Below are 19,031 nucleotides of genomic sequence, written 5' to 3'. Positions count from 1 at the left end.
TTCATGGCATTGCCGTTTGTGAAGAGACCTTCCATTTATCATATCAATGTACAGTATATTATGGTATGTTCAAAAAATGTCATTCATTAAAAATTTAATTAAAAAAAGAACTGGTGTTGCCTCGGAAGTGGGGGGGTAGTCTTATACAGCGAATATAGGCCTAAACCTATGTTTTAACTGTAAAATTAGGGGGTCGTCTCATACGCCAGAAAATACGGTAGATGGAAAGAGGTAAGGAGGAAAAAGGGGAGAGAAGCTAGGATGCTATTGCAAGGCTTGGACTAAAGTGGTATAATGGAGACCAAGAAAAGTCAATAAAGACATGATATGTTCTGAGAGTTGAGAATGAATAATTAAGAAGATTCCTGAGTATAAATTGAAAACAAAAAAAAACAACAACAACAAAAACAAAAATCCAGTTATTTCTAGGCAACATTTGGTCATAGCCATGCCAGTGGTCCAGTATGGAGTCAGTCCCAGAAGGATCTACACCTGAACTAGCCCTGGGGTCCGGGTAAGTCTCATACCTTCTTGATGAAATGGAATCAGTTTAAGTGAGTTCACTCACCTAAAGCCCATTAAGACCTGGGGTCAGATGTAAATAGTCCCTGCTTATGGAAATCTGTCCAGAACTGACCCATGTTTCCAAACTACCCCATGGAATACTAGCCTTGACATATTTATGGTATTTTTTGAAATGGTGTTCTGTGATGGAATGTCTGGGAAACACTGCTTAAACTATTATACTATCCTCCTAGAGCGGAAAATACCTAATGCATGAACACTGTAAAGCTCTCAAAGCTCTGTAAAGCTCTCTGTGTAGCCAAAGCTGCTGTATCAGGACACATACAGTGAGTTAAAAGGTGAGACTTCAACTATTTAGTCATGAATTTCAAGAGAAAAATCCATTTAACCAAACACTTATACTGATATCATTCATACAGCTTCAGAAATGTGGATCTAAGTTCTGAATGTCTCTATGATTCTGCTGTCCCCTGGAATTAAAGCGAAAAGAACAGCAACCACTATTAATTGAGTACTTACCTTGTCTAAGGTGTTTTAGGGCATTTTCTCCCTTGCTACACACTATATACAGGTAATGCTTTAATTTACAGCTTTAACATTATTGTTTGTTCTTGTGAGTTTTAATTACAGACCACGTATTCACTTAGAAAATGCAGACATACATCTTTTCTGATCATATATATTAGTCGTGTTCACTCATAGTATTTCCCCATGAAGCTGTAAGATAAAGACCAGAAACTCTTCACTTTATCACCTCATCTTCATTTACTATGGCAATTAAGTGACAATTTCCCACCCCCACCACTGCCTCCCTCCCCTTCCCCCAGTCCTTCCCATCACTATTTTCCTTCTTCCTATTTACTCCATTTCTCAACAAGAACCATTTTGGGGTGGTTTATAGGCTTTGAACTCCCCTGGATTTAGAATCTCTAATTTTTGTTTCTCCCGTAACATGAGTGATTATGGTCACTAAATGACAATGCGGTTTACACGAGGCAAAATAATGATAGCATTTCCTAGAAAAATAATCCAATCAGCAACTGAAATATAGCCACTGGGGAGGAACCCAGCTTGCTCACTAGTCCATGCAGCAATTCACTGAAGCAACTTAAGCAGGAAATGAAGAGCCTTCTTTTTGATCAAATGTGTAAAGAGAATTTAGAGGAGAAATTCAGTTAACTAAGCTGTAAAATGGCCAACACCATGGGGTTAATAATCCTCAAGCATTGGTTGTTCTTATAGGATTTTATATCATCTTCATGGTTTTTTTTATTTTTTGTCTTAAAAAAAAAAAAAGTGTGCCAAAATAGGTCATATAACAAATATGATAAGTTTCAGTTTCTTATCATCATCCAGGGTGTATTATACATGTTCTCCTATAGGAAACAAGGGAAAACACAAGAATTCTTTTCCAATTGTATCTCCCAGAGATAAAGCTGTTAACTTGGTAACTGCCTTAAACAACATGGCCCACAAGTACCTTAGGAAATTTTATTAAGAAAAAAAGTCCGCAGTGAGTACTGAATTTATTATACCCAACGTTTAGCAAAGACTTGAATGTCTGGCCTCGACTCAAAATGCTTCCCAATCTTTCTCCCTTCTAGTCTTGTCCCTCAAGAAGGGAAATTGAGCCGAAACCGGTTTGGCTTAGTGGTAGAGCGTCAGCCTGCGGACTGAAAGGTCCCGGGTTCGATTCCAGTCAGGGGCATGTATGTTGGTTGCGGGCACATCCCCAGTAGGGGTTGTGCAAGAGGCAGCTGGTCGGTGTTTCTCTCATCGACGTTTCTAGCTCTCTGTCTCTCTCCCTTCCTCTCTGTAAAAAAGCAATAAAAAATATATTTAAAAAAAAAAAGAAAAAAAAAAAAGAAGGGAAATTGAGAAACCTTAAAAGAACTCACACCTGAAGAGGGAGTCCTTGTGCTGGGGTTTTCTTTGATCATTAGCCAGCCCTCGGTGCCATGAAGAAAATTACTCTTCTGTTGAACATGACGCAGGCAGCAATTAATGCATAAAGGGAGAGTATTAGCCCTAAAGTAAGTAGCTAAGTCAGGAAGTCTGCTTCTCTGTGTGTGGCTGTTGGCAAGGCCAAGGCCGCACAGAATAAGAGAGGAAAGAAAAGAAAAATGCCAAGGATAGAAGACAAGAGGAAGGGCACGGGAACAAAACAGAAATGGACATACTCCTGCAAGATGTTAGAACTCTAAGGAGAAGCCAGTGATTTTTCTGCTTCTGATCTACTCCTATGCCTGCGCCCAACTAATTGTAGTATCATAATAATAACATATAGCGAAGACCCAAGGATGGGGATGCCCTTGGTGACGAAAAGCTGAGTGTTCTGAGAGTGAATTCTGCCTCCATCCTAAAGGCAGATTTTCGTGAGCTGGACTGGGCCCTCCTGATAGGGACCCTAAGAATGAAGGGAACTCAAATATGTGTGAGTTTGCTCAGTTCAACAGCTTTTAGCTGCTTTAATAGAAATTTTACACATACCCAGTTCATACTTAAGTTTAGATTGAGTCTGGAGACAGTCGCTAGAAATTATTCTGAACTGTTTTTTGAGTTCTTCATCTTTTTCTTTGGTTGCAAATGTTATGCCACAAACTTGGCTCCTTCTTCAGAACTGCAAATTCATTTAGTTGGTCTGATGCTAACAGAGAAGCTAATGGGACATGCTAGCCCTGGGATTTGAGAGGAAAAGTATACTTCTGGTTTTTGGAATGAGGTAGGAAATGAACGAATAAAAGAAAAAATGAATAACATACATTAAGTTAATGTTCATTAGCAAGCAAACCTCACCACCACAAAAAAATAAGCACTCCTCATCAGTATTTTCTATATGCCCAGGCTCAGAAAGGAATCAGAACAGCATAACACCAGTCAAACACTGAACTAAACAGTCAAATTAAGGGAAATTTAATAACCTATATACTTTTCTCCATTAGTTCCCATAGAAACTTGTTTTTGTGAGGGGAGTGCAATTGAGCTTATAGGCAGATAGTCAGTTTCTCCAAGTAGTGAAATTTAAGCCAATTAAGGAGTGAAATTTATGTGTGTGTCTGTGCATGTAATCTACCTTGGAGCACAGCCAATTTTAATTCAATTCTGACACTGTAGTAAGCAACATTGGGTGGGCTCCTACTTAAGACCAACAGTCTGCACCGTGTGGCATACTGGGATTATCTAGTGGGATTTGGGAACTGGAATGCAGTTAAGGTAGCAAGCATTTAAGCAGGATGAAAACTTCTGCTCTGGCCTCTGTTTCCTTACTGCCTTTACCCCAGTAAGTCACTTAATTTAACCCATGAGGTCAAGGCAGGAGAGCAGTGTTCTCAGCTGTAACAAAAGCCCTGGATTGATTCAGAGAGAAAGGCATGGGGACTCGAGAAGCAACTGCATCAATGCCCGCTCAGAAAACCCAGGATCCTGGGCAGGTAGCATGGTGGGAGAGCAATAAGGGCTCCAGAAATTAATATCAGGGGTCAAGCAACATTTTAAAAATAAAGTATGAACGTTTTAAAAGGTCAGAAGGAAGTCATATAAAAGCTGAAGTTGCAAACTTTGGAATTTGGGGCTGTCTTCTTTAAGAAAAAAATAAAACAAAAAATTCCTCCCCAAAGAGACCCAGCATTCTTCCTGTCTCGCCCAGTGTTGTTGAACAGCTGGTTTCTGAGGTGGAAAAATCAAGCGACTCCTTTCTACAGAGCCAACAGCATTTGAACTTCCTGGGCACGAGGGCTGTTTGGTGCCACAGCTGTACTGTTTACATTACACGCCACGCAGGCGGGAGGCAGTGAGGGACACAAAATGCCTCCTGCTTTCACTCCTTCTCTCTTCCATTCCTGTGCCAGCTTCTCTTTCAAACTACCCCCTTCCAGACAAGAGTTCATCAAATATCCTAACTGCATTGCGTAGGATATTTTGATGATCCAACCTACATTGTCTGCCTGCTTTTGTATGGCTAGGACTGCAGGGCTGGGTTTTAGAACTCCCCTACTCTCACCCCCATGTTTTGCAGATGAGGGGTCCAGGGACTTGCCCAAGTTCACACTTCCCACGGAAGGCAGGAGGCTCGTCACCTGGGTGGGTCGGTCTCCCTGGGTCATGCACTCCAGCCCATCTCTGCCCGGCCAGTCCCTGGAGGCCTGTCTGAGGCCAGCTCACATCAGGGCTCTCAGTACACTCAGTCCCAGCGTCAGGCAGCACTGCTGGTATCTTCCCAGCTCTGAACCTCTCAAGGCCATGGAATCCTGACAGCCTCATACAGTGACTCACCTGCTCCTTACACGTGGGGTCAGGCCAGTCCTGGAGACAAGTTTAAGGTTAAGAAAACTGGGGAGTCGGAGCCGGTTTGGCTCAGTGGTAGAGCGTCAGTCTGCGGACTGAAAGGTCCCAAGTTCGATTCTGGTCAAGGGCATGTACATTGGTTGCGGGCACATCCCCGGTAGGGGGTGTGCAAGAGGCAGCTGGTCGATGTTTCTCTCTCATCGACGTTTCTAGCTCTCTATCTCTCTCCCTTCCTCCTCTCCGTGAAATATCAATAAAATATATTTTAAAAAAGAAAGAAAATTGGGGAGACAAGTGAAGAGAGGAACCCAAGTCAGCGCTGCAGAGCGGTGCAGACTGTGCAGAGAAGGCTCGGTGCCAAGCAGACACTGTCTAGACGTTCACTGGCCTCTCCAGTGGGGTGTGGGGAGGAGGGGGAACAAGGCCGGAAAGCCGGCTTGCTTTTTGTTCAGCTAATGCAACACATGACACAACCTCTGACAGGCTCCGGGCTGGGAGCTCACTGCCTAAGACATTTTTTCTTCGGGGCTGGAATCCCGCTGTGGGCTGAGAGAATTTGTGCTAATCCAGCAATCAGAGGAAAGCTGGGAATTCTTCTCTTAATTCCTGAGGAATCGCAGTTCCCAAACTAGACTGAGTTGGGCAACAGCCAAAAGTAGCACATTGGTGGGTTGGGGGGGGGGGGGGGGAGCAGATTTAAAAAAAATATTTTTTTATTGATTTCAGAGAGGAAGGGAGAGACAGATAGAAACATCAGGATCAATGAGAGAGAATCCTTGATCGGCTGCTTCCTGCTTGCCCACCATTAGGAATTGAGCCCACAACCTTGGCACGTGCCCTGATTGGGAATTGAACCATGAACCTCCCGGTTCATAGGTCGATGCCAGCCGGGCAAAAGCAGATTTTAAAAAAATTTCAACGTGTATCACCTTAATGAATCCATGAGGAAAATTGGCAAAAAATACAAAACTGCTTTTGATGGAGGCCTGGAATGAAAACTTTGTAAGACTGAATGATGTCAATTTATAAAATGTACAGATGGAGAAAAGGCCCAGCATAGTCCAAAAAGCATCATATATCTGAGAGAAAATATTGTGTTTGGGAGCTTTGCACATCAGTTAGGAAAAAAAAGTGTCTCTTCTCTAGTTGGGCACACAAGTCCCATGCCGGGCTCAACTGCCTGTATAGTGTGTGTGTGTGTGTGTGTGTGTGTGTGTGTGTGTGTGTGTTTGGGTCCCTGTTACCTAGAAAAAAAATGTTTTGGTTTGCTTTTAAAGTCACTTTCAGAAGTTAAGACCCTGAGAATCTAGAACAGGGCATTTGCCGCAAGATGCAAAGTCCTGAGTTTGTACCCTGGCTTTGCTATGTCCTGGGTGGCTGATTTTGAGTCACTAACTGAATCCGCTGAGTCACACTTTCTTCATGGATAAAATTAAGATGATAGTCACGTCATGATCAGGTTGTGAGAATTTAATTATTAAGGCTTTTCCCTCTCTTCCGTTGGTTGTCCTGCTAACCAGCACTCGGCTTGTGGGGCACCCCTTTTTGGAAGACTCGCTGCTGCCCCGGTCCTAGCACTCACCACACTGGATGGATCTGAGCCTGAGCCTGACCCTGGCAGCCGCCCCTGAGGACTGCAAGCACCTTGGGAACAGGGTCTGCGTCCTCGTCACTAACTCGGTGCCTGACAGAAAACAGGCTTGTGATGCTTTTTCCTCTCCTTTCTTGAGTTACTTTAAAAAACTGACTTTGTTCCAGAAGTGTGAAGCACAATAATGCATCAGTACTCCGTGCCGCTTTCTCTCTGCATTAAATGTGAGCCTGGTGCCTGAGATATTTCGACAGCTCCTAACGCAGCCCACACCCCCCAGGGTGACCTCTCTGAAATGGTGGAGGATGAGATGGAGGAGAGGTGAGAAGGAGGTGGGGAACAGGAACAGGAGAGCAGACAGCCACACAGGCAGCAGTGGAGACCCAGCTCTGGGGTCTGGGGGTGGGTGGTCACGTGAGGCTGCAGTCAGGGCTGGCCACCCCGACTCAAGGTTTGTGTGCAAAACACCGGCGGCGTTGCCGTGGCTCCCGAAGGGACAAATCCGGCCAGCTCCAGGAATACTTCCTACCCTGCCTTGAGAGGAGGTTATTTATTTTTCAAACAATGAAGGCAAAAGGTTCTATTCCTTTGCCTGGTAAAATTTTTCCGAACCCCAAATTTAGGATTTGTGGCCCAGTAATAGCTATACTAAGGGGACTACAGCAAGAAAATGTGAAAATGAGCATTGCACAAAAAAATCCAAGATATCTCGTGGCTTCCTCCATATTTAAAGAGGGACATAAAAGAGAGAAAAAGCTAAATGTGGAAAAATTCTCGGCGAGTTTAATTATCTCTCTTCTGTGCTTTTTCTCACTCAGCTTCCAAGTAAGTCTCTCCCTCGTTCTCCGTCTCTGGGAAGAACCTCTGCTGGCTTGCACCCATCACTGCCTGTGCACGGGAGGTGCTCAGTGAGGACTTAATTCTTCCCCTGGAGGAATGATAGGGCTCTGGCTTCACAGAGGAAACACTATCTAGAAATGTGAGGGCAAGATTGGCTCAGTAGAAGCAAGGGTTCTGATACGAATTCTGGCCGTCAAAGCATCCACTGAAATAAATACCCTAGTTGCATTTTTAAAAGAAGGTGATCGTTAATCTCTAGAGAGAGTAAAAGAGACAAGAGGAGTTCTGCAAGCCATGAGCACAAGTGTGTGTGCACGTACACACACGTACACGTACACACACACACACACCATGGCTTTGGAGCTCTTCCAATAGATAAAGATGCTACAAGAATGATAATAATAGCTAACGCTTACTGTACTCTATGTGCCAAACCACTTTCCTAATTGCTTTACATGTAATAAATAGCTTGTTTAATATTCACAAGCAACCTCTGGGTGAAATGCTCTGTGGTAAGCCCATTTTACAGATGAGGAAATAGGCTCAGAGGCTAACCAACTTCCCCAAGATGACAGGGCTATAAGGGCAGTGCTTCACATTTGGGTAACCTAGCTTCAAGGCCTGAGTGTCAAACCATGATGCACACTTTCCCTCAAGGATAAATCATAAACAGAGTAACAACCTGAGCCAGCACACAGGTCAGAGAAATACAGACAATACCAAGTAAATGCTAATGTGTAACGTGAGAATTCTCTTGCTGAAATCATGACAAAGTCAACAATATTGTCAGGCCTATTAGGGAATGGTGAGAGGCACTTCATCTCTTGCAGATGATTGGTGTTGAGTAAAAGCTATGAGTAGAGGAAACCTTCTCCATTACGGAATTGGACAGGCAGGCAGAGAGATAGCCATTATTCCCATTTCACAGATGAGGAAAGTGAACTCAGGGAGATTACGTAACTCCCACAAGGTCTCACACCCAGATGACACCAGAATTGTAACCTGCTCCGCTACTCCTTGCTCTTCACTGAGGCTGCAGTGAGGCATCCGGTGGCTTGAGAAAGGTAATGTCAGCAAGAAAGAAGTAGAGCAGGCTTCCTAAGTCAAGGACTCTTTCATTATTTTATAATGTCCCGCTTAAAAATGAGAAGGTTCTGGCCAAAACCAGTTTGGCTCAGTGGATAAAGCGTCAGTCTGTGGACTGAAAAGTCCCAGGTTCAATTCTGGGCAAGGGCATGTACCTTGGTTGCGGGCACATCCCCAGTAGGGGGTGTGCAGGAGGCAGCTGGTCAATGTTTCTCTCCCATCGATGTTTCTAGCTCTCTAGCCTTTCTCCCTTCCTCTCTGTAAAAAAATCAATAATATATATATATATATATATATATATATATATATATATATATATATATATAATTATTATTATTATTTTTTTTAATGAGAAGGTTCTGTAACAGGGTCCATGTCAAAGATAAAAGTTGGAAACACCCAGCTATGAGACTGAGAGAAGAAAATGAAGGCAGGAACTCAGTGGAAGGCTGAGGTGACATGAACATGGGCGATCAGAGGAGAGCGCCGGCACTCCAGGGACAGACACAGCAGTTTCAGATGAAGTTCCACACAAAAAACTGCCACCTACTGGACAGACTGGCCAAGTGGTCAATGGCCCAGCAGCTCCAGTGGAGCCTCTCAAAGTCTGAGCAGGCGTCCATCCACTGCTGCCTTTGTTTTCCGAGCCAGCAGTAGGAGGTGAGGAAGGGTATGGGAATTTCTTTCTTTTTTTTTTTTTTTTTTTTTTTAATATATTTTATTGATTTTTTACAGAGAGGAAGGAAGAGAGGTAGAGAGCTAGAAACATCGATGACAGAGAGACATCGACCAGCTGCCTCCTACACACCCCCTACCAGGGATGTGCCCGAAACCAAGGTACATGCCCTTGAGTGGAATCGAACCTGGGACCTTTCAGTCCACAGGCAGACTCTCTATCCACTGAGCCAAACTGGTTTTAGCGGAAATTTCTTCAAAGCACCATAGAGTTGGCCCATGGACAGCCACGTCCATTCGAGCTGCACAGTAGGTGTGGTGGCAGCAGCTCCTTCAGAACAGGGACCTATGTGGTGTGCCTTCCAGTCCCACACCACTCTTCATAGCAGCATTGGTGCAAAGTAACTAGCATTAAAGGCTGGCACTTTCATGGGACATTAATAAATTACTCTCATTTACTATGGTTGGAGGATAGAAGGAAAGACTGTGGGGAAAAAGACAAACTTCGCTTCAGACACAGGGTTTTAAATCTTGAACACAGAAACAAGTAAAGACAAGGAGGCATTTTCCCTACATCAATTCAAGCCAACATCCCGTGACGCACACGTATATAAAATCTGGGCCTGCAACACGTCATGGCTTTTGACATGTGTCACGTGACTTATTTTGGCAACAGTTTAGTTGGTCACAAATGGTATCCAGGATTATTGAGGGGACATTTTGACATTATTTAAGTTTGACATTCACACTTAACCCTGGGAATAGCTCATAGGTGATGGCTTCTAAATGAGCACATAAAATGTCTGTGAGGAGATTACATGGCCATCCTCCAACCACAGCAGAAAATGCTGATTTATAGATTCCATTTTGTACTCCAACTACCCAGAGAGCTTTCTATTAGCAGGTTATTGCCAGGCGGCTGTGAGTGCAGGAGCTGTTATCTGTGACAGCAGCCACTCAGAGAGCTCCAGCGAAAGCCACGCTTTACCCCATCAGAACAGCCAAGGAAGTTATCATCATCATATTTTTGTTGATGGCTAACATTAGAGGGCTTGCCTTACTTTAAGGTGTTCGAATCAAAATCATTTAAAGAACTTAGAAGCTTGGGCCGAGAACAAAGTGCTGTTTTATGAACATTAGCATCCATTTGTTACTGTGGTCCTAAATGCCTATTACCCCAGGTCACACAGTCCCAAACTCTGCCTTCTAAGCACCTTCATTTTGGCTAGAGATATATAGCAAGGTTGTCAAATTGAGTTGACTTTTCTAGCAGGGATGGCACATTGCAGAAGTGAACAAAACCAACTCCATCTCTGTGTCCTGAATTTCATTTCAGTTTTAAGTTTCATACTGTGACCTTTGAACAACGTCAAGATCTTTAAAAAGCATATTAAAGCTTTCTAGCTAATGATTATGTGTTCCTTTAAAATGTAGCCAAGAATATTTTTGTTAGTAACAACCAGAATGCCGTAACAGTTAAGATAAATATAAAACTGAAAGTAGTATGGATTATAAACAATCATCTATCACAAGACCACAAGGAGGTGGGGCCCCTGGTGTCCCTTGTCTTATTAAGTGGAGAATAATCTGCAGATTGCTGGATCATCTTTTCCACTCCGACCCAATCTTCCCATAAGTAAATTACCCTTTAATAACTATGGTCATAATCTATGGTGTTGCCTGCTTCATTTCTTGGTCTGAAGATAACTTCTCATTGTGGTGGCCATTTACACCTTTTCTCTCACATATAGGCTCACTGGTGTGAGATAAAACTTGCTAATGGCTACTTAGATTAGTGCTGAGAAAGACTTTCAGCCTCCTCTAGGCTCGTAAGGACAGAGTTCTATGATTGATTAACAATATCTGTCAGGGGAAAGGGAGAGGGTAGAAGTGACATGCATGTCATGTTTGTGCTATCTCTGCAGGCCATTTATCTCATAGCATTAGGAGGTACTTACTTTTATTGCCTACAGTGTCTAGTAGGCACATCACACTCATCTGCTGATTGATTTTGATAAGTCCTCTGTTTATCTGTAGGTGGTGGAATTATGGGTAACTTTATCTTTGCTCTAGTTTTTTCTATATTCTCTAAGTTTTTATGAACATACTAGAGGCCCGGTGCACAAATTCCTGCACGGGTGGGGTGCGGCGTGGCTGGCCAGCCCCGATAGGGGTTGGGGGCAATCGAGGGTGGGGCCAGCAGGGGGGAGGGGCAGCAAGCGGTTGGCCAGCTGATCCTGCCCCCTGGTCAAACTCCCAGTTGAACCCCTTCCTGGTCGAGGGGGTAATTTGCATATTAGCCATTTATTACATAGGATTTTATTTTCCTATTTTGTCAGAAAAAAACACATTAATTTTTATTAAATAAAACAGCATATATTAGGACGGTAAATTTCTCTTGAAGAAGGAGAGGGGTCACATGAATCTTCATGCCCAAGTTGTTTTGGCTTGGTGGATAGAGCATCGGCCTGCAGACCGAAGGGTCCCAGTTCAGTTCTGGTCAGGGGCACATGACCAGGCTGTGGGCTTGATCCCCAGTAGGGTGTCTGCAGGGGGCAGTCCATCAATGGTCCTCTCTCATCATTGATGTTTCTATTTCTCTCTCCCTTGTTCTCTGAAGTCAATAAAAATATGTGTGTTTTTCTTTTGTCTTTGTTTTTTAAAGAATCTTCATGATGGAGTTTAAGAATTTTCTAACACTTCTCTATAAATTTTTACACAGTTGTGAGGATAAGGCATTGGTGTGAGGGGTGTTCTCCTTTTTAAATGAAATCAGAATCATTTGCCAGAGCCTTAAAATTTTTTTGTAAATGTAACTTTTAGTGGGACATATTGTTAACTCTTAACTCTTAAATTGCATGTGTAATAAGATTTAAGTTCTTAGCTATCATAAATGCTGGGGTAGGCATCTTATATAGCATCCTTTTAAAAGTAATAATGACCAGGACAAAGTAGTCAAATCTAATTGTTTTAGTTTCTTTTTCTGATTTAGTTTCTCAGTATAGATTATATTAAGTTTCAAAATATCCCCTTGCAAAGTAGTAAAGTCAGCTCCCCCAAAGCTGATCCAAAGTTTGCTAAAATGAACTCATGTCAATGAAGACTATATTAACTGAATTTACTATATCTTATAGCTAACAAAAAAACAAAAAAAACTTGGTAGTGCAAGGAGTTAAGTACATATTAAAATGCTTACAATAACATCCAAATTGCAAGTCACCTTATCAATAGGTTTAATTTCCCTTTTCATTAATTATTAAAGGTTTATAACATGAATTAAACAAATGTTACTAGGACCAGACATCAAGCGACTGGACTAATTAAACCATAATTAATGATCCTTGAGTGATGAAATGTAACCTTGATCATATCTACTCACTTTTTTCACTGTAACTTTTTCTACACACCTGGACTCCCTCAGTCTTGGTTGGGTGGTGGCTACATGGGTGTAACCATATGTATAAGTTCATTAAGACATACATTACAATTTGTGCATTGTACAAATGTAAAAGAATTCTAAAATCAAGAGAAGCCTTATGTTAATGTAAAGAAGCAAAAATAATAATACTCGCAAAGATATTTGTACACCATCTAGTTATAATACTAGGGGCCTAGTGCACAAATTCGTGCACCTTGAAAGGAACTGTGGGCAGTGAGGCTGCAGTGGGCACAGGGGTGGCTCTTGGCCTATCCTCTGCACCCCTGCCTGGTCCCTCCCACCATGCCCCCCTTAGACCTCCTGTCTGCCATCAGCCCCTCTCCCACCTCGGCCATTCCCACATGCTGACAGCACCCACTGAAGGTGCAGAGTGATTTGGGCTGGTGCCAGCATTGGGTGCAAGTGAGGCTGGTGCCGTCAATGGGTGCAAGTGGTGGCTGCTGCCTCAATCACCCCTTAGGAGCAGGGGGAGGTAGAGAAGCCCTCAGGGGTGATTGAGGCCAACAGCTGCCTCTCCCACCTGCTGACAGCCCCAAGTGATTGGTACTAGTGCCGGGTGCCAGGAGCGGATACTAGCAGCGGCTCCAATGCCAGCAGCAGGTGAGAGCAGGGCATCTTCAGCAGCAGGTGCAAGAAATGGCTGCTGGCCCTGATCACCCCTCAGGAGCAGGGGGAGGTGGAAAAATTCTCAAGGACAATTGGGGCTGGCAGCCACTGCTTGCACCTGCTGAAGGTGCCAATTGATCAGGACTAGTTCCAGGTGCCAGCAGCAGGTGTGAGCAGGGCTGGCACTGGCAGCAAGTTTGAGTGCCTGGTGGGACCACAGCACGCAGGAGTAAAGAGTTTCAGTAACCACCAGAGGCTCACCCCAATGACAGTGACCAGCGCCCCACCTTGGTCTGGCACCCCCGCTCACCTGCTCTACCATCCCACCTCAGCTGACCCCTGCCATGTTCCACGCTCTGCCACCTGCTGCTGACATCCCTCATGTTCCTCGTGCACCCCCTGGTGGTCAGTGCACGTCATAGTGACCGGTTGTTCCACTGTTCGGTCTATTTGTATATTAGGGTTTTATATAGAGATATGTTGTATCTGCCACTTTAAAGCACTTGGCCTACCATTAGGTTGTAAGCAACCTGAGAGCAGACACCAACTCTTCTACTTCATCCAGGACACTGTGTGTAGGGTTTTCTCTGCCTGCAGAGGGAATAGTGACTGATTGATGGCGAGCGAAGGGAGGCACATACTGTTAATGACTCACCCCCAGAGAAAGGACCCAGCATCAGTCACAGATGTCAGGATACAGCACTTTAGAGAAAAGTATACATTTGACCTGCAGGACATTAATCACCTGACTTACAAAATGAACCTAACTAAGTGTAGTAAGTATTTTTTCACTCCTGTAATATCTGGTGTCGTTAAGCTAACACTTTTTGTGGCTGCTAGAAATGTTATGTCCAAATGTCCAATTATTTGAAGAGGGCTGGGAAAAAGCCATGGTGACATTTCCACTTCTCCATGTGTGACCCCTGGTATTTTACTGCTCATCCTTTACTTTCTCCCTTCTCCTGGAAACACACATCTCTCTGCCTCACTGACTTTACTTCCTTCTTCAAGACATTACACCCACTGCAGCCCATGCCTCCAAATCTTCACCTCACAGCTCCTCCCAACTCATTCCTCTAAGCCTGGGACCCAAATCCAGCTTTCCAGCACCCAATCCAGAGACTTCTATGGGAACTGTAGCATGGTGCCTTTCTAAAGACATTTTCAGTGGCCAGGACTTCAATGTGCAGGGCACTTGCCCACCTGTTGTGGCAGAGTCCCTGCTATGTTTTAACATCCCAATTCCCAACAATGGTCTTTGAAATCACTGCAAGTAGTTTATTTGCCAAAGGATAAACAAACAAGAGATTGTTTTAGTGGTTAATGTTCAAGATGGATATTAAAATCCTAGTTTTGCTACAGCTCCAAAAAATCAGAGGATATGGGTTAGACTCTAAGCCTGCCTGAATCGACCATTAGAATAATCCTAAAGAATATGGAGGAGTTCCCACATCAGCCAATAAAACTGAGACCCATCCTCTCAGTCAACTTCAGTCATTCTCAGTGGGAGGAAGATAAGGGAGAGGGAGCAGGCCCACACAGCCCCCTCCTAACAGAACCTAGAAGAGGGGTAGCTGTGCAATTGGTGGTTGAAGCATTCCCTCTGCTGTTGCCACCCCCATTCTTCATCCGTATGTGATGCTAATGTATGTCTGCCCCAGCCCAACAGCCCTTTCCAGCACAGACTCTCAAGAGGGCCTGGGTGGAAGCTCAGGCGGCTGGGGCAGAATGTTGATGGAGGCTGCCTGAAGGAACACATTAGTGGTACCCAGTGAAGACAAAGATAATGCAAGAAAGAGGAAGCAATCAAACAAGCAACCCTGAGGTGCCAAGCAAGGATCAATTTCCTTAATGAGATTTGCTAATAGATTCTTAAATCTAACTAAACTGGATTTATAGCCTGGCATTAAGATTGATAACAACAATGCCAGCCCTGCTCACACCTGCTGCTGGCACCTGGAACTAGTCCTGATCAATTGGCACCTTCAGCAGGTGCAAGCAGTGGCTGCCAGCCCCAAGTTTGGGACACCTCTTACTATTCCAAAGGCTTGACTTCTTCAAATAGCAATGTAATTTGTCAAACAATCATAGTTATTTATTTATTTATTTATTCATTCATTCATTCATTCTACTCCAGGGTGTGTTTTTATTGATTTTGAGAGAGAGAAGCATAGACGTGAGAAACATTGATCAGTCCCTCCCATATGCACCCCAAACTGGAATTGAACCCTCAACCTAGATATGTGCCCCAACCAAGGATCGAACCCACAACCTTTTGGTGTACAGGACAATGCTCCAACCAACTGAGCCAGAGCATGACAATCACATTTTTAAAAATTATGTTGAATTGAGTCCTTGTGCTTGTATTCAATCAAAAGGCACCAAGAAAAGTTGAACTTACTTTCTAAATTTCAGTTTTTCTAAAAATATATATTTTATTGATTTTTTACAGAGAGGAAGGGAGAGAGATAGAGAATCAGAAACATCGATGAGAGAGAAAAGTCGATCAGCTGCCTCCTGCACACTCCCTACTGAGGATGTGCCTGCAACCAAGGTACATGCCCTTGACCGGAATCTAACCTGGGACCTTTCAGTCTGTAGGTTGTCGCTCTATCCACTGAGCCAAACTGGTTTCTGCTAAATTTCAGTTTTAAAAATATTTAAAAGTTTTAATATTTGTACAATTTGAACCATAACGTCTACTAAAGTGGAGTCATGTCAATGAAGACTGCAAACATCATCACTTGGCTTTATGTTGTTATAGCTAACAAAGAAAAAATTTCTACTGCAAGCACTGCTAACTGCATGATAAAATGCTTAAAATAACATCCAAATTGCTAGAGTTAATTTATCTTTGTATTAATAATTAAAGTATATTAATAAAACATGGATTTAAAAATTGCTGAATGTTACTAAGGCCAGACACCAAGAGATTGGATTGGGCCCAAGCCAGTTTGGCTCAGTGGATAGAGCATTGGCCTTCAGACTGAAGGGTCCTAGGTTCGATTCCGATCAAGAGCACATGCCCGGGTTATGGGCTTGATTCCCGGTACGGGCTTTGCAGGGGGCAGCCAATCAATGATCCTCCCTCACCAATGATGTTTCTCTCTCTCTCTCTCTCTCTCTCTCTCTCTCTCTCTCTCTCTCTCTCTCTCTGAAATCAATAAAAATAAATATATATAAAAAAGAGATTGGATTGGTTGAAAGATAATCCTAGATCAAACCTACTCCTCATTCCTCACATACCCTGAGTTCACAGCCTCCTTTGTACATCAACTTCCTCCGTTTTCATATCTCAGCACTTCTTGATTTTACTTTATTCCCCGTGGATTTTCTCTGGGAATTCTGTGAGAGTGCTCTCGGCTCTCCTACCTGAAGCAGGAAATTGCTGCTGGGGGAACTTCCTCTGAGAACTAAGCTTTTCCCAGCAATGCCCTGGGGGGAGGGGGTGTAACACAGGCTGCCTAGAATAGACCCTGGACCCTGGGCCACACAGCCTTGTGGAAAGAGAACCCACAGCCTCCTCACACCTCATACTAACATTCCAGTTCACAGAGCGATTTCACACACTGGCTGGCAATTCCTCAGCCTGCGGTAAAACCAGCCAGGGGTCCACCTCATCCATCAGAGGGCTGTGGCTGCCTTTTGAGGGCCCAGCAAGGGTGTTCCTCGGCCAGGCCGACAAGTCAGCCAGGGAAGAGGGATCTTCCCTCAGATTCAAACCCTGGAAAGCAAGGCACGAGGAGCTGATGTGGAGTTCAGGATGGATTCCAAAGGTGGAGGGAGCTGTGTGCAGAGCTGTGTGACCTTGGGCGGGTTCCCTGATCTCCCCAATCTGTTTCTCCCTCTGTAAAACGGGGTAACAAAACAGCCCTTACAAGGTTGGAGAAGTTTTAAAAGAAAGGACGCACGCAGCCCAGCGTCTGCTGTACAAGCACACGGCAGGGTCGTGGTTAAGAGCATGGGGTGTGATGCTAGACTGTTTGGGTACAAATCCTACCCCTACCATCTTAGAGCACCGGATACATAACCTCTAGGACTCAGTCTCCTCATAATTAAAATGGAGTTTTATGACAACACAGAGTAGATAGCCAATAAACATTGGCTATTTTTTAATTCTTTGTTAAAATAGCCTGCTTCTAGCTCAACCAAGACTGTAGTAGTGATTTACATGAGAGTTCAATATAATGCGTGTGTGTGTGTGTGTGTGTGTGTGTGTGTGTGTCTGTCTGTGTGTGTTTTAATGGTAAAGACCTTGCATGCTTTTATGATTTTTTTCTGGGCCGAGTCCAGTGGTGGTGTGAAGGGTGGGGCTAAACTGTAATATGAAGGAAAAAAAAACTCCAAGAGGGAGAATAACCACCCACCAGGGAGCTATTCCTTTTGTAATGTACATTCCATTTCTTCTCCCTCATGCTTTTTAATTCCTTCCACATTTCCTGCCATAATTATCAAATGTTTGGTTTCTGACCTCACTTTTCTGGAGACGAGAGCCCAGGGATTTTAGAATTGTTTATTTTCTGTCCATAAACCTTCGAGTTAATGGAAGGGCTGGTGAGTGAAGGGTTTGTTGGTCTGTTTGTAGTATCTCGGGAAGGCCATTGGAGTTGGGGTGGGGGGGGGGGTGGGGGGAAGCACACACACACATTACCAAAAAAGTGCTGAAATACTTTGGAAAAACCGAGCTCTCCAAGAGAGCTGAGCAACGGATGGGTCACCCTTGCGCAACGCTAGTTTAAGGGAAAACTTGAGATTTTAAAAAGGCCGTTATATGGTCCTGGCCTGACAATAACACAAAATCCGAGGGCGTTATACAAAGGAAGGGGTGGGGGGAATCAGAGAATTATAAACTTACTTTATAAAGGGGGGGGAGGGGTTTATTCCGCCCCAAAATAAGAATCTCTTGGGATTTTGTGGGAGTTTTTGTTATTTCCCCCCTCCCCTCCACCCCCCACTCCACCCCCCGATCCCCACAGGAGACAGACTAGAAAGGACGGATCCCCAAGTCTTCTCAAATTCCTCTTAAGTGAAGGCAAGAAGCCGAGGCGCCTTTTTGAACTCGGCTGCTGCTCCGGCCGCCGCCCCCCATCCCGTCCCCTCTCCCCCTCCCCACTCCTCTCCCTCCACATCCGCCTCGCCGGGGCTCCCGCCGCCGGCCCAAACTTCTCTTCGTGCTTCTGGGGTTGAAGTTTCGCAGCAGCAGCATTCCTGAGCCGAGCGCCCCTCTCCCCGCGATCGGAGCCTCCCTCCCAGCCCCTCGGGGGGAGCACCCCGGGGCGCGCCGCCCTCCCGGGGCGCAGACCCGGCCCCGCGGGGACCCCGCGCCGCTCACCTACCTCGGCGCGCGCCCAGGACACCGCCACCAGCGCCAGCGCGAGCCAGCGAGTCCACATCTGCGGAGAGACGGGGCGAGACTGAAGGCACGGGGCCCGCCCGACCCCGAAACTTCCCGGGGTCCCGCAGGCTCGCCCCCTCCGCCCGGCCACCCCCGGCGGCCCCCGGCTCTCACCATGGTCCCGTCCCGGGGTCCGGAGGCGCGGGGCAGAGCGGCGGCGGCAGCGGCGGCGGGCTCGCTCGGGGTGGGAGCTGTGCCGATGGCCAGCCCAGAAGAAATCCGACCTGGGCTCGCCGCCCCTTAAGACCCCTCCTTCCCCGCCGCCTGCCCCCCAGCTCCTCCCCATTCTCCTCCCCTTCTGCGGCGCGGCCCCCGCAGCTCCAGCTCCGCGCAGCCCTCCCCGCGCCCCGCTCCCCCGGGGCCGCTGTGCGTCCTGGCGCCGCCCGGACCTCACCCCCCGGACCTCCCCAGACCCCCCGGGACCTGGAGGCCGAGGCGGGGAGGAGGTGTCCCAGGGGACACTGCAACAAAGCGGAGGGTGTGTGTGTGTGTGTGTGTGTGTGTGTGTGTGTGTGTGTGTGTGTGTGTGTGTAATGGGGGCGGGGGGGGCGGAGAGAGAAGGGCGAAACCCCACCCCCGGGAGGGGCCTG

The 19,031-nt window shown here is 45.4% G+C and overlaps 1 protein-coding gene across 2 annotated transcripts in view; it reads right to left on the bottom strand.

Annotated features, from left to right (window-relative positions):
* The window catches only part of FSTL1 (follistatin like 1), a 57,772-nt gene extending 39,054 nt beyond the window's left edge, over window positions 1-18,718 (bottom strand). For both annotated transcript variants that reach the window (XM_036448312.2, XM_045583963.1), the window contains exons 1-2: window positions 18,556-18,718; window positions 18,383-18,439 (exon numbers count right to left, since the gene is read on the bottom strand). In XM_036448312.2, the coding sequence (XP_036304205.1) occupies window positions 18,383-18,439; window positions 18,556-18,558 (60 nt within the window). In that variant the 5' untranslated portion in view covers window positions 18,559-18,718. The remainder of the gene's footprint in view (window positions 1-18,382; window positions 18,440-18,555) is intronic.
* Window positions 18,719-19,031: the final 313 nt, after the last annotated feature.

The sequence above is a fragment of the Pipistrellus kuhlii genome, unplaced genomic scaffold, assembly GCF_014108245.1.
Source record: "Pipistrellus kuhlii isolate mPipKuh1 unplaced genomic scaffold, mPipKuh1.p scaffold_m20_p_2, whole genome shotgun sequence".
NCBI lineage: Eukaryota > Metazoa > Chordata > Mammalia > Chiroptera > Vespertilionidae > Pipistrellus > Pipistrellus kuhlii.
This window is presented reverse-complemented; position numbering and strand designations above follow the sequence as displayed.